This window comes from Patella vulgata, chromosome 4 (assembly GCF_932274485.2).
Source record: "Patella vulgata chromosome 4, xgPatVulg1.2, whole genome shotgun sequence".
Lineage (NCBI taxonomy): Eukaryota > Metazoa > Mollusca > Gastropoda > Patellidae > Patella > Patella vulgata.
The window spans coordinates 40,958,416-40,972,770 of record NC_065882.2 but is presented as its reverse complement, the minus strand read 5'-3'; the positions used below and the strand labels follow the sequence as shown (position 1 = coordinate 40,972,770).

General features: G+C 34.3%; 1 protein-coding gene across 1 annotated transcript; it reads right to left on the bottom strand.

Annotated features, from left to right (window-relative positions):
- Positions 1-204: 204 nt before the first annotated feature.
- Positions 205-1,301, bottom strand: LOC126818837 (prefoldin subunit 3). Its single transcript, XM_050546474.2, has one exon. It carries the CDS (start codon positions 1,215-1,217, stop codon positions 660-662), a length of 558 nt encoding a protein of 185 aa, XP_050402431.1. The 5' UTR covers positions 1,218-1,301; the 3' UTR covers positions 205-659.
- Between the last annotated feature and the right edge of the window lie 13,054 nt (positions 1,302-14,355).

The window sequence follows — 14,355 nt, the reverse complement described above, 5'->3', positions numbered from 1 at the left end:
TCCTAAATATTGGATATCAGAAGCCCATCTTTTCCCAGTAAGATCACAACATCAATGTTGATTTAAATTGACAAATAATTTGTGTTTTCAATGTTGAAGACTTTGGCTGATATTGAGAATGAGATAGACTTAGCTAATTTAAATTGTATATTCAGGATGTTGTGCATTTTTTTCCACTGGTTTCCATACAGCAAACTAAATGCATTTATAGTATTGTTACTGTTTTTATTATTTTCAAATTGTTCTTTAATTTTTCATAATTGAAACAAATTTAAACAAACTGAATTGAAGATGGCTAAGATTAAGGAAAAACACTTTTGCACTCCCAACATGCTACGCAGCAGAAGAAAAACCAAACAATACCCATGATAAATAGATATTTGCAAGCCACCTAACTGAGTAAATGTATCTTTTTATAGACATGAATGGTATTTATTTCTGAAATAAATTAATAATAATCTAAAACGTAAATAATAATATGTTTTGAAGACTTTCATTTTTTTTGATAACAAACACAAAAATAATTTAGAATAATGTAAAATATTATTACATTATAAAGAAGTACTAGTGTAGATAGATCTACACATATTGTAACGTAAGGTTGAATAGTTTTATGTTCTCACATATATAGTTTTTATTTAATTATAAGCTAAGACATGTCACATGGCTGGCATTTTCTGTCTTCGCTTCACATCCCAATTATAAACACGGGCCATGTTGACTTCAAGGGTTGTTGTCTGGTCACGCAAAAAACTGAGATCATCATCAACTTGTCCAAGGGTCTTTTTTGCAGTTCCAAGGTTTTTCTCCAACAATGTTTGGGCATCATCTAAATTGTATTCTAACATGACATTTGCTCCCAACCACAAACATACTTTATCAGTTGGGGGTATTCTTGCCTTGGCATATACTTGATCAGATAACAAGAATCTCGTTTCTAACGGATCGGGGATATCTTTTCTCTCTTGTAAATGTTTTACAATGTCCAACGAAGTTTTAATGTCAGGAATTTGAGTTTTGAGTCTTGTTTTCTTCGTATTCAAATTGTACTCCATGAACTTATATTTATTATGACGCTCATCTAATTTACGTAGTACTCCTTCCGCAGATTCGTTGTCGGGTTTCTGCATGAACTCCTCAACATTATCCACAAAATCAGACTCTGGAATACCAGAATGATTAGTTGTTGCAGCAAATTTGGTAGAATCCGACGCCATTCTTGATTTAGACTTTGCTGAAACGATCGGTCTAACGAGACGTGCGCCGTTTGTGTCGCAGTTTATCGGCGATTCTTTTGGATAAGTCAAGCTCTCCAATATTTTTACACCGGTGTGACCATCTGTGGCAATCTGTTTCACAGAGAATTACGAGTCTCGTATAATATCTCTGTCATAGATGACTGCCTTAACACGTGCTGTCACAGCACGCGGTGTGAATCATTGGCTGAATGGCACGTGCATTGTTTACATAAGACATAACTGCTTCGGAGAGAATGCTGCATTTTAGTCATTTTAATACCCATTTACACTAAATCGGAAATAATTTTTACCTACAAATACGTCAAACGCCTTTATTTATTTTTCCAATATATACAAAAAATGTTTTAGAATTTAATTTGTGGCAGGAAAATAGTTAATATTTCTAGCTCATTAAGCCGCATCAATGTCATCCTTATCAGTGATTGTCGCGGCCAAGCAAATATTCACTGCGGATCAGTGTGCATCTGTGGGTGTGACAGCCCAATCTGTTTTACAGACCTAATGCGACATCCGTCTTTTATCTCTGTCCAAGATGACTGACCTTTAAAAGGTCAGACCGCTGTAGTTCTAAGGGTGACGTCACATCACACTGTTTACCAACAAAGCAAGATGGCATCGATAACGCCAAAAAAGATTACTTCTGTGGCTTGTTTTTGTTGTTTTAAAACAAACACGAGCAGGTCAATCAGATTAGACGGTAAAAAATGTACTTCTGAAAGAATTCGGAGTAAACAAACAGAAAAAAACGTCAAATTGATGGTCACACGTGCGTTGTTTACATCGAACGTAGTAATATGAACTGGTACGGGCAGAATTATATCGTTTTACCCATTTTACGCCTCCGCGTACTATTTTCTGTACCTATTTACGCTAAAGATGGAATATTTTTTATCAAGATATACTTCAAACACTTTTATTTATTTTTCTAATACTAAAAAAAATGTTTCAGAATTTAATTTGTCGAAAGAAAAAAGTTAATATTTTGTAGTCATTAAGTCGCATCGATGTCATCCTTATCAGTGATTGTAGCGGCCAAGCGAATATTCACTGCGGATCAGTGTGGTGACAGCCCCGCTGTATGTAGTCTCGGTCACCCAGAACCTCCTAGTGTTCGATCAGTTGTCTGGGACCGTTGTCAATATTTGACGTAAAGTCCATTGCCCATGCGTAACCAGGAGTTTGGTAATGCAATTCCCGGTCCATGGGCCTTTTGTGCTAAAATTTAAAAATCTTTCTTATTAGAGGTAGTAATTGAGTTCTGTGAAAAAATTAGGCAAGTTGCAAACAAACTACATAGAAAACACTCATAATTTGGATTTTTTTTCAAAAAAATAATTTTTTACTGCCATGTCATGAAAATGTACAAAATTTACATGTAGCATCTTTCAAAATACCAATAAATTTCCACTTTTGTAATATCCAGACTGACAAGAAATATATATTTAGAATCTGTGGACAATATGCAAACAGAAAAATTGCAAATCAGTTGCATTGATTGTAATATTAGAGATTTATACTGAAACATGTATGCCTACCCCCTGAACATGCCACAGGTTGAATCAATTTAATCTTTGGTTGCAGAACTAACATTATCAAAGGAATCTGTCTAACAGCTATGTTTTACCATCCCTGGCTAACATATGTGCATAGAAACTAAAATAGGTGCAATAAATATGAATTATGGTTTAAAATAGGCCTTGATGAATGAAAAAAAATGCAATATTTAGACTATGCCATGATCACTGCTCTCTAACAAAAGGGTCACAGAATACACATTTTTCACAAATTTGGGAATATTTCAATGTTTCCAACATCTCAAACCTCAGAGGATGCATACAAATTTTTACTGCAATCCTTGTGCTGAAGCAAGATGTCTGGACCTTTACATCAATTTCCTGAAAAAATGAAGTAAAAAAAAAGTGGTTATGACAAAATTGACAACAAAAGGAGGCTCGAAAAGAAGCAAAATTTACATTTTATTGTTCTATAAGCAACATAAATGCAACAAACACCAAAAATCCTAGATTTTGATAAGAAAAAAATATTGAACATTAAACTGACATTTACAGATCTACACCAGTTTTTACCAGGGTGTGGTCTCATTGGCCTGACATGTCTTATGGTTCTAAGTTTGACTTTAAATAAAAAAGGTTAGAAATCCTTGAAATGTACAAAATAACCATTTCTTGGTGCAAAATAACATACCTAGTATCAATTCAACCACAAATTCCAATTAAGATCATTTAGTTGTCAACAAAGGTGCAATTAAATCTCTCAAAACACATTAATAAAAAAGGGTGGGGTGGGGCATTTATAGCCTCTCTAAACAGAATGATGGAGTAAAAAATGTCTAGAAAGACTGGGATATTGCTTCCTACATGAAGGAAATGCAAGAATTTAATGTTTCTAAAAAGAAAAAAATGCTTATTCTGGGTAAAATAATGGCAAAATTGAGCCAACCCCTGTTTTCAACATTTTGTACAAACCCATCTGCTGTACATTATTAACTGAGTGTGACCAAATCTCAATTTTCTGTAGGAAAGCTGGAGCTATTTCTAAACCTGATAAACTTATAGATCCCATCTAAGTTATATTAGCAATGAAAATAAGGGCATTTTTAGACATTTTGACTAATTTGAGTAGTCATGAAAGCATTAATTTCTTCATCGAAATGGGAGAATCTGGAGATTTTCTGTGAATATTCCTGATTTTTAGACAAAATTAGGTGAAATTACAATACTGTTCACTTTGTCTGTGCTTTCTGAGGCTGAATAAGCCATAATTGGACATTAAAATATTTTTCTTACTGTTAGAAATTAAATAAAAACTGAAAATTTAGAAATTTGCAGTAAAATCACAATTTTTCGCCAAAATTCGATATTTTTTTTAAGATTTAACATTTTTTTTTAGTTTTTCTGTACTCAAAATATTTTATACATATTTTCTGATAATTTAGTCTTCATATTTTCAACACTGAGGCATGTCAGTCAGTCACAGCCTTGTTATACAAAGGTTGGTTACGTTGAAATGTAGGGCCGGAAATTGCATGTTTACTTGTCTCTACTTCAAGCTTGCGTATCTCAAGTTTTACATGGTGAACCTCATACATGCTTTTTGGGCAAGAGTTTGCCACATGTTGCTCCATCTGTGACAGAAAGCGTTCTACCCAACGAAAATTTGGGAAAAAGCTCTATCTATGAGGTAAATTTTGCACAGTCCGGCAGAACTATGGCTGAACCTGGAAATTGTATACAAAGTTTTTTTTATGACTGATTTTAGTAGCCTAGGGTGTCCTCTTTCAGAATCTGTCGGGTGAACCTCGCTCACCCTTGAGCGTTTTGAGAAATTTAAGATGGCGTCCAAGATGGCTGCCATTTCAAATAATCCCCTATAACTCCCATAGTATTTAAACTAGGATGATAATTTTGGTGTCTAACCGTATGTTTTCGGGGTCAAGGAATACTCTGAAAGCATTCATTATGTTGTGGAGTGATTAGATGATAGTAAAATCCAAAATGGCGGCTAATATGGCCCCTTAACCATTTAGCGGCGATTGGGAGCGATTATTTCACCAAACCTAGCTATATCTAGAGAGAAGCTAATGACTCCCAAAAATAGGTAATATTCAGTTTAACCCTTTAGTCGTGTTTCCGGCTGCAACCTGCGACGCACAAGCGCAAAATACTGTACATTTTAAGCCATCCCTAGTGCAGCTACAAGCACGCGTACTACATGGGTTGTCACTCTTGCATCCGTATCTGATGAGCCGCATGACAGACTCCGGAGTAAGTTGATTATCAACTGGAAGGGTGACTGGTTGTAATGTTTTCAATTTAGTGTCCTTCACCCAGCCATACAGTTCCGGATCAAGTTCAGGCGGATTATGATCTTCCAATGAACGCCACACAATAGCATGGTGATGAGCTCTTTTTACATTCTCTGCAAATGCATCATTTGTTGGAGCAAGACTACACAGTTTAGGTGGGCATGATGACGATACATTTCCAGTTTTGGATGCCCATACCCTCCAGCGTGTTTCAGACATCGATTTGCTAGAGCTCTGCCCATAAAACGCTGACATAAATGATGTGGCTTGTGTAATCACCGATTCTATTGGAGAGTCTACTACCCCGAGGAATGAGAGAGAATACAATCCAGCTCTCATCACTTTCAATGCTGGTCCTTTCCCCACACCGCAGCAGCATGCAACCGTGTCACATCCAGTAAGAGCATGAGCTGGCAGGATTTCAGTGATAATGGATGCGTGTTTCTCCATAGTTTTACCAATGTCAATAGTTGTTCTTTCCTTGATTGGTGATTCCATTGTAACGCGATTCTTCATGTTGACTATGTGGTAGAGAAGAACGGAGACATCGGTATCGTCTGATATTACGGCTATGTCAGCGTGTTGATCACTTTGGGCACACATCATCACCTGCTGAACAATGATGATGTCTGCTTCTTCATGTGTTGTTCGAAGTTCTGTCCTGGTTATATATAACTATACCACCATTGCTAATCTCAACCGGGACAGCGTCCGCACCTATTACTACCAATTTATGGTTCCTGGTGTATTCATGATGGAATGATTCATCTTCAATTACCCCCCCCCCCCGGTTCCCTTCAAATTTAATCTTTTTCCAAGGTATGTATATATAAGTGTGCCAGAAAATTATTTACATATTTAAAAAGATCAAAGAACAGAACGTACTTTTAAGTGATTGGTGTATTTTCGTATTAAGACCCGTATTTTTTACTTTAAATACCCCTACCCTCGTCATTTAATAGGGTTTGTACCACCCTACTTTGATCGTTTTTAAAGATAAGTAAATATGAATGTGCCAGACAATTATTTACATATTTGAAGAGAGCAACGAACAAGCTTTTCAGTGATATTATAATTTACTGAATTAAGTTATACTGTACGGATTAGCACGACGTATCAGTAAGTAAGTATGAATGCACCAGAAAATTATTTACATATTTGAAGAGAGCAATGAACAAGCGTTACAGTTATATGTAACATCATGACTGAAATTAGGTATTATGACTCCTATTTGAACTTTAAATACCCCTACACCCTCCATAATCATAGTAATAGAGTTTAGCACCACCCAAATTTTATAGTTTTGTAAGGTAAGTAAATATGAATGTGCCAGAAAATTATTTACATATTTAAAGAGAGCAATCAACAAGCTTTTCAGTGATATGTAACATCATGGCTGGAATTTCGTATTAAGACCGGTATTTTGACATTGAATACCCCTATCCCCGTTCATAATCATAGTAATAGAGTTTAGTACCACCCAAATTTGATCGCTTTTTAAGGTAAGTAAATATGAATGTGCCAGAAAATTATTTACATATTTGCAAACAGCAATAAGGGTCATTCCATGTCAACTGGACCAATGGTGGGAACATGACCCCCTCCCAAAAAATTATAAAAAATATATGTTATAGTATATGGCCTTAAACTAAGAAATCCAAAATTTTACCTCTCTAGGTTGGAAACTCGCTATGATATAGCCATTTGAAATTAGGGTACTAAAACAGATCATAAATTCAGTATTTTTTTCAGGTTTTCAGATGCTTTAAACTCACATTTCTAATAGGAGTAGGACCATCTAACTTTGCAAAATGTGGAACAAATGAACTATTCACTTTTATTTTCAGGATTTCCAAAGCCTTTGGCAAAATCACTATTGTATACATAAACTGCAAAATTGGCATACTTAATGTCAGTTTGTCTTATATCAATTTACAAAAGATTCTAAGTCGATGGGATATATACTTTTCCAAATATTCAGTCTCGAAATTCAATGCACACTGAAAACGTACAAAATATACCCATTTTCACCTTCAATTTTGCCCATTTGGGACAGAGGTTAAAATTCTGAAAAAGTTTGAGAATGAAACTTCAATTACCCTACTATAACATAGATTAAAGTCCATCTTGTGTATTTGATGGCTTATATTTTTAATTGGCACTTGAAATCTGTGCGGTGATGAAGTTTTCACCCGATCCGCCTATTATTAGCCTGCTAGTAGTAGAGAGTTGTTAGTCATTTTTAGATGCTCGTAGCAGCGCTAAGGGTGCCTCTGCGCCTCTGGGGGTAAATTGTTAGCCGCTACAGTAACAACTAACAAGGGCAGCCTTTGTTATCTACTATAGTAGCAACTAACAAGGGCCGTATAGTTTTTATTTTCCTAATAAATAAATCGAGCCTTGGAAAACTAACTTTATTCCCATTTTCTGGTTATTGACGAAATGTGGACTTATTTAATAAACAACTAAATTACTCATATTTTACTGCGGCCAAAATATTTATGAATAATATTAAAGATGAGATTTTGTGTAGATAATCAAGGCCCTATCCTATTTATAGGAGGAAACTGTGCGCTGTATGCATATATATTATTATTTAATGAACTTTCTTTTCAGAGGTCCCTATATTCTAATTTCGACAATTATAACATATACACTGTACATTGCATAAACTTCTCTCGAACAGTTCTGAGTCGCTTTTTGATCCACCATTTTATAATTTGCTCCCTTTACTATAGGAGTATTCTTCCCGTCTTAATGGATGTTTTGGTACATTAAAATCTGATCTTATCTATTATCTATTCCAATCGTATTTCTGACTATAGCAGTAACGATTTGTAGGCCTACTAATTTAATAAAAATAAAAAAAACCCACGTAATTTGTCCTTTCGTTTTAAATGTATCGAACGTTAAATTGTTATTCGTAATATCTCTTTTCAATGCTAAAGTATGAAAACATTTGTTAGCTATGTAAATTCATCAAATCAAAAGTTCTAGAAAGATTTGGAATATTCTGATTCTGTAACAAATGTAAATTTATATTTCGGTCATTTTTGAAAATAGTGAGTTACTAGGGATTCGTCGTGGCCTAGATTCCGATTTGACTTTTAATGGAGGTATAACCGTGGCTGTAACAGGGACTTTCTTCTTGTCAAAATTTTATATCGAATGCAGCGAAGTCAATTTATTATGTCACACAATTAATTATTATCTTTAATCCAGTCAAAAACTGGAACTATTTTGCGATATGGTTCCATTTCGAGCGGTGATCTGGTTATGCGACGCGTTTACCCGAATAATTCGCTTTCAGAATCTGATTATTCTGTTACCAATTTAATAATATAATTTAAAAAAAACAAAACTGTTTAGGATTATCTTATTTACGGAAGAGAACGTGTAATGGGTCGAATGTCTCGTCAATACAATATCAGACATTCTGAGATTAATTTGTTTTTGTCGTTAGATAAATTTATCGTCTCAAGGAATGAGGCCGAAAGTTTTGAAACTGAATCAATCGGGTTGACTGAAAAAAAAAAACAAAAAAAAAACCCTAAGCATGTCGCCACGGCCATGGCATCATTATATCTAACTTTTTATGCTTTTATGAAGTCAAAGAACACGTTGATTTGTTTCGCGACCTATACATAGGCCTACAGTATTTGTTTAAAGACCCAAACGGTAAGTATTTCATATAGTTTATTAATAATTAAATTTTTCTATACATAGCCTACTAGATCTACTTCCTCTCACAGCCAAATGTCTTTAGAACTAAAACTTTGAACTTAAAAGGCCAGGCAAATTTTCTGATTTCATGTAACAATGCGTTGTTATTTATTGTTACTGTTATTAGGGCCTATAATATTAGTTATTACTTATTATAAGGGCCTGTGTTGAAGAAATTCCCTTACTGAAAAAGAAGACAATGATGCAAAATTAGATATCATTTTTCTATTTTTACAAAATAGATTGAATGTGAAAACAGGACGAAAGCAAAAAGATAGGCAAAGTATGACATATTAAATTATTGCGGCTTTAGTTTTAGTCTACTTTTAGACACTTTAGTCTTACTGAGCTGGAAGGAATTAACAGTGTGACCTGCTCTAGTAGTCATTCAGTTGTTTTGTTTCGTAACGGTCACTCACGGACAAAGTCTTCTGTCAATTCCTGTCCGTCCTTATTATTATTAAGCCACAATATGAAAATACAACTCTTTTAGCCATTACCACAGTCTCTGTCTAAGGCTATTTTGGAGTCTTTTCCTTCTATTTTCACTGTATTTCTTTGTTTGCCAAAAGGAATCATTTTCCACAACATTTGATAATAGGCTATATATTGATAATAATCTATCACCATTTTCAAGTGTTTTGAATCACAAAATTCTATTTAAAAAAAGCAAAAAATTTGATTATTATTATTTATGTACAGTTCTATGGATTGCAATTACCAGTGCTGCTTATTACTGAGCGATGTTTCGAGTAGGGAAGCCCAGTCGAAACATCGCTCAGTAATAAGCAGTAATTGTATTCCAGAGAATTGTGACCTGTATATTCCAGTTCAATTAATAAATGCGATTGAAACAATTCAGTATTTTCTTATTGAAGCTTTCCATTTGGACTGACAGGAATGGTCAAAGAATTTTGTCTGCGAGATACAGTTCTGACAGGAATTAGTCATTCAGATGGTACGATAAACAAGTTCCCCTGTACACGGCATGCACATACCGGTAACTAAAAGAACCTTTTACAGTTTGAAATTGAAATAAGAGTAGGCGGGCAAACCAAAATTTCTTTATACATGTACTAGTACACTGCATGTCAGATATCGGTTTCATTATTCTCTGGTGTGGTTACCCCATGTCAGTGGTGCAGGACAGGGCCTGACCAGGACAGCTGTCTAGTCATTTGGATGGGACAAAAAACAAGGTCACATGTTCACATTGGCGTGCACGTAAAAGATGCCGTGGCAGTTGGAATTGGATATATAACTTGTAAGAGTAGGTCATAGTGCAGTTGTCCGGGCAAAATTTCACTCATATCATGTGCTCATCTTCATTAACCCAGGCGGAAAAGAACAGTAGGACATTAAACCCAATTTCATTTCATCTCCGTCTTCCATAGCTCGAATAATCCCATTTGGAATTTAATTCCCCAAACAACCTTCAATTGTTGTTTTCTACATTCTACACTAGTGGGATTAGTTGCAGAAAGTATGACAATAAACACCCCATTTCATTTCTTTAGTATAAATTGTCATGTAATTTTGTCAATGCTATCAGTCTATCTATCCATTTCATATAGTTTACGTTTGTGCCTTTTTAGAAATGAAATGAAATGAAATGAAATGGAGTTTAACGTCCTACTGTTTTACTCCAAACTGGGCTAATGAAGACAGGCATATGCCATACAGTGTGCTATGAGGGGAGATTTTGCCTGGACAGTGGCGCTACGGCCTACTCTTATATTTTTTTTTTTTTTTTTTTTTTTTTTTTTTTTTTTTTTTTTTTTTAAAATCATTTATTGTTGTGTCAGAAGAATTATACACTACAAAGTATACTATACTATACTATACAGTAACCCCGCACCCAAACAAACTACACGGATACCAGTGTCTAAAAGCGTACATACTAATTAAGTGAATACTAATTAAGTGAGGAAGGTTGACACAGGGAAAAGCTCAGCTGAAAAGACCCTCAAAATGTTTCCATCTATCATGAACTTTGTCACCAAGTATAATTTGTTCTTTTTCAAAATAGCATGATAATTCTTTTTTAAATACCTTCAAAATTGGTTTATTTTCTCCAAGCCGTTGTTTATATATATGTAACTTAGCTAAACTATATATCAAATTTGGAATTTTGTTATCATCAGTATCAATGCCAAATAAACATTTTATCAAGGTGATATCAAAATCATTGTTTGCCTTTAGTTTAATCCAGCATCCTAATTCTTTCCAATATACCTGTACATGTTCACAGCTGTAATAAAGATGTATTAATGATTCAGTTTCTTTTTTGCAAAAGGTACATAAATCTGATTTAAAAATTCCAATTTTAGCTAAAAATTTATTTGTACCAATTATTCTACTATTGAGTCGAAATTGAAACCATTTCAGCCTAGTATCGACGGTGAAATCAAATGTTTGCTTGTAAATACGAGCCCATTCTTCTAAAGTTAATTTCATTCCTAGATCTAATTCCCATGAGTTTTCGGATTTAGTTTTTTGAATTTTTTTATCTAAGAAATGTGTGTAGAAATATTTTGCCCCAGTATCAAACATAGAGATGAATTCAATAATTTGAGGGTAAATGGGTAATATTAACCTGACATCTACTGTTTTAGCATTTATGTTGTTTAAAGTAGTCCATTTAGCAAGAAGTGATTGTTTTAATCCATACAGGTCTGTAAAGTGTGGAGAGAAATTATAGATAGATTTGAACGTGTCGTATGTCATAAAAACACCTTTATCGAAAAGATCATAAACATACTTTATTCCTTTTTGATGCCAAACATCAAAATATATTGTTTTATTGTTTATTTTTATATTTGAATTGTACCACAATGGCTGACGTAGAATATTATGTATTTCGTTATCTTTCGGTTTTAACTTAATTAGCGCAATACTTATATAATTAAAAACCTCTTGCCAGAAAGACAATTTTGTACGCTTTGATAGTTTATAGAAATAATCATCCCCGAAAGAGCCAACCAACAACTGTTTATCTGGTAAAGAATTAACTAACAATTTTGCCCAGGCAGTGTTTTGATGTTTTAATAATCTTCTAAACCAAGTAATTTTTAACGACTTTGAGTATGCTATTATATCAATCATTTTACATCCACCATTTTCAAAATTTTGAACCATAGTTTTTCTGGACACTCTTTCAGCTTTATTACCCCAAACAAATTTATATAACGATTTCTCTATATTTTTTAAGTAAGATATATCCGGTGAAGGTAGACTTGTTAGTAAATGATTTAATTTTGGTACTAATATTGACTTTACGACAGTTATTCGACCGAGTACAGTTAAATTTCGTTTAGACCAATTTGACATCAAGTGACAAACTTCTTGCAACTTAACATTATAATTCAGGTCTATTATCTTATCGATATCAGTACTGTATTTTATTCCTAGGGCCGTAAATTCCGATATTTCCCAGATTAAATTTTTTTTAACATTTAAAAATCGTTCTTGACTTCCTCTTAATGAACCTATCCAAACACAACAAGTTTTTTCTAAGTTTGGTTTTAAACCTGAATATTTTGCGAATTCATTAAGAAGATTCAAGGCCTGTCTAAGAGATTTTTCGCTACCGTCAAGTGTCAGAGCAGTGTCATCCGCATATTGTACGATTTTTTGGTTTTTATTCCCTAAATTAATTCCTTTAATGTCTTCCTCGTTTCTTATTAAACTACCCAAAATTTCAACGCATAGCAAAAAAACATAGGGCGATAACGGATCGCCCTGTCTACAGCCACGTCCGATGGCGAAGAACTCACTCGATTTACTAAATTGTTTAACACAGAGCTTAAAATCAGTATTAAAAATGTTCACCCATTTCCTGATTTGTTGTCCAAAATTAAAGAATTTTAAAGTTTTATCAATAAATCTCCATGAAATGGAATCAAAAGCTTTCTCGAAATCTATAAGAACAATTAGTCCGGGAATATTTTCAATTTCTGTATACTGCAAGATATCAAATAAAAGTCGTGTATTCTCCCCAATAAATCGCCCAGTTAAAAAACCCTTTTGGTCCTCATGAATGAGATAATTTAAAACAGATTTAATACGTTTTGCTATAACGGCTGATAGAATTTTGTAGGAGGTATTTAGCAATGTAATTGGTCTCCAGTTTTTGATGAATTCCCTTGGTTTATTCCCTTTTGGAAGTATCGAAACAATACCGAGCCTTTGTGTTTCTGATAAGATACCCGCCTTTAGTGAATAATTAAAGGATCTGACAAGGAAAATTGATAAGTCTGGCCAGAAAAACTTATAGAATTCATTCGAATAGCCATCACTTCCACTGCTCTTATCAGGTTTCATATGTTTTAATATTGAATTCCAACTGTCAAGTGATCTTTAATGTGCACGTCAATGTGTACATGGGACCTCAGGTTTTTGTACCATCCGAACGACTAGACAGCTGTCCTTGTCAGGCCCTCCATCCTGCTTCACTGACAAGGGGAAACATGGACTGGTAACAATGAGTGAACGAAGGGAGGAGGGTGGCTGGTACATAAGTTTACCTTACATATAAAAAAGAAAAACAGTCCATGGACCCAATAACTATTCCTAAGCACATGTGTATGTCATTAGTAAGGGAAAGTGAGGTAATGTTAAATATTATGTTAATTTTGGAAATTTAATTTGTAAACAAATTAATCGCCACCCAGATTCTTTCCATAGAAAAAGCTAAGCTTATTATTACTGCACCAAGTTATTAGTAAAGGTTAGATTATCTGTACAAATTTACCAGCACACAAAGACTCTCCTTTTATATTATAGTGCGTTCAGACGTTGACATTGAACTGGATTGAATATCGTCTGAACACAAAGGTGGGACCAAATAAACCAGTTTAACAACCCCACCTGTAGCCGTCTTAAAATCTCTGGCTCCAGCTTGCTTTGGGCATGCACAGTACCGTAAACTATAGCCTGTTCCTGGCAAAATGACGACATGTGCAACAGCATTCGGTCTTAAATACCCTGCAATTTTGAACTAGTTTGAATATAAGCTTCTGAATAGGCTACCAGAAGGAAATAAACATTTTAAACCCACTTACTTTACAATTTTCTCAAGCTAAAAATAAATTGGGGGGTTAAACTGACCAGAAATAGAACAGACAGATCCAGTTTGTGGCGATTTACAACGTACAAGGACATTGATGCATCTCAGAATAGTTTCTGTAAACTATAGGCCTAAACATGCACAAGGCCTCCAATCTAATTCTGAATTGGCCTTTTGTGTAGTGAAGTGAAGGTTAACCAATGCGGTATTTTTAACTATGTTAGTGTACATGTACATGGCAGTAGCTAAATAATTTTTCACATTATGTTTTATTTATATTTTTTAGAAGTTGATTTGGAGAAAAATAAAGCTCCTTAAGCAGAGAAAAGACACAAGAATGTATTGATGTTGGATGTTTAAGTTGAAAAAATCAAACTAAAGACTTCAGCAGAAGTGAAATGATCCCAAAAAGAACTTAAGGGGGGAATATGTTTCAAGTAATTTCTTTATACTTTCTAATTATGTGCCTTCATTTCAAC

Coding starts and splice junctions, on each gene's coding strand:
- LOC126818837 (XM_050546474.2), bottom strand. CDS start 1,217: ATGGCGTCGGATTCTACCAAATTTGCTGCAACAACTAATCATTCTGGT.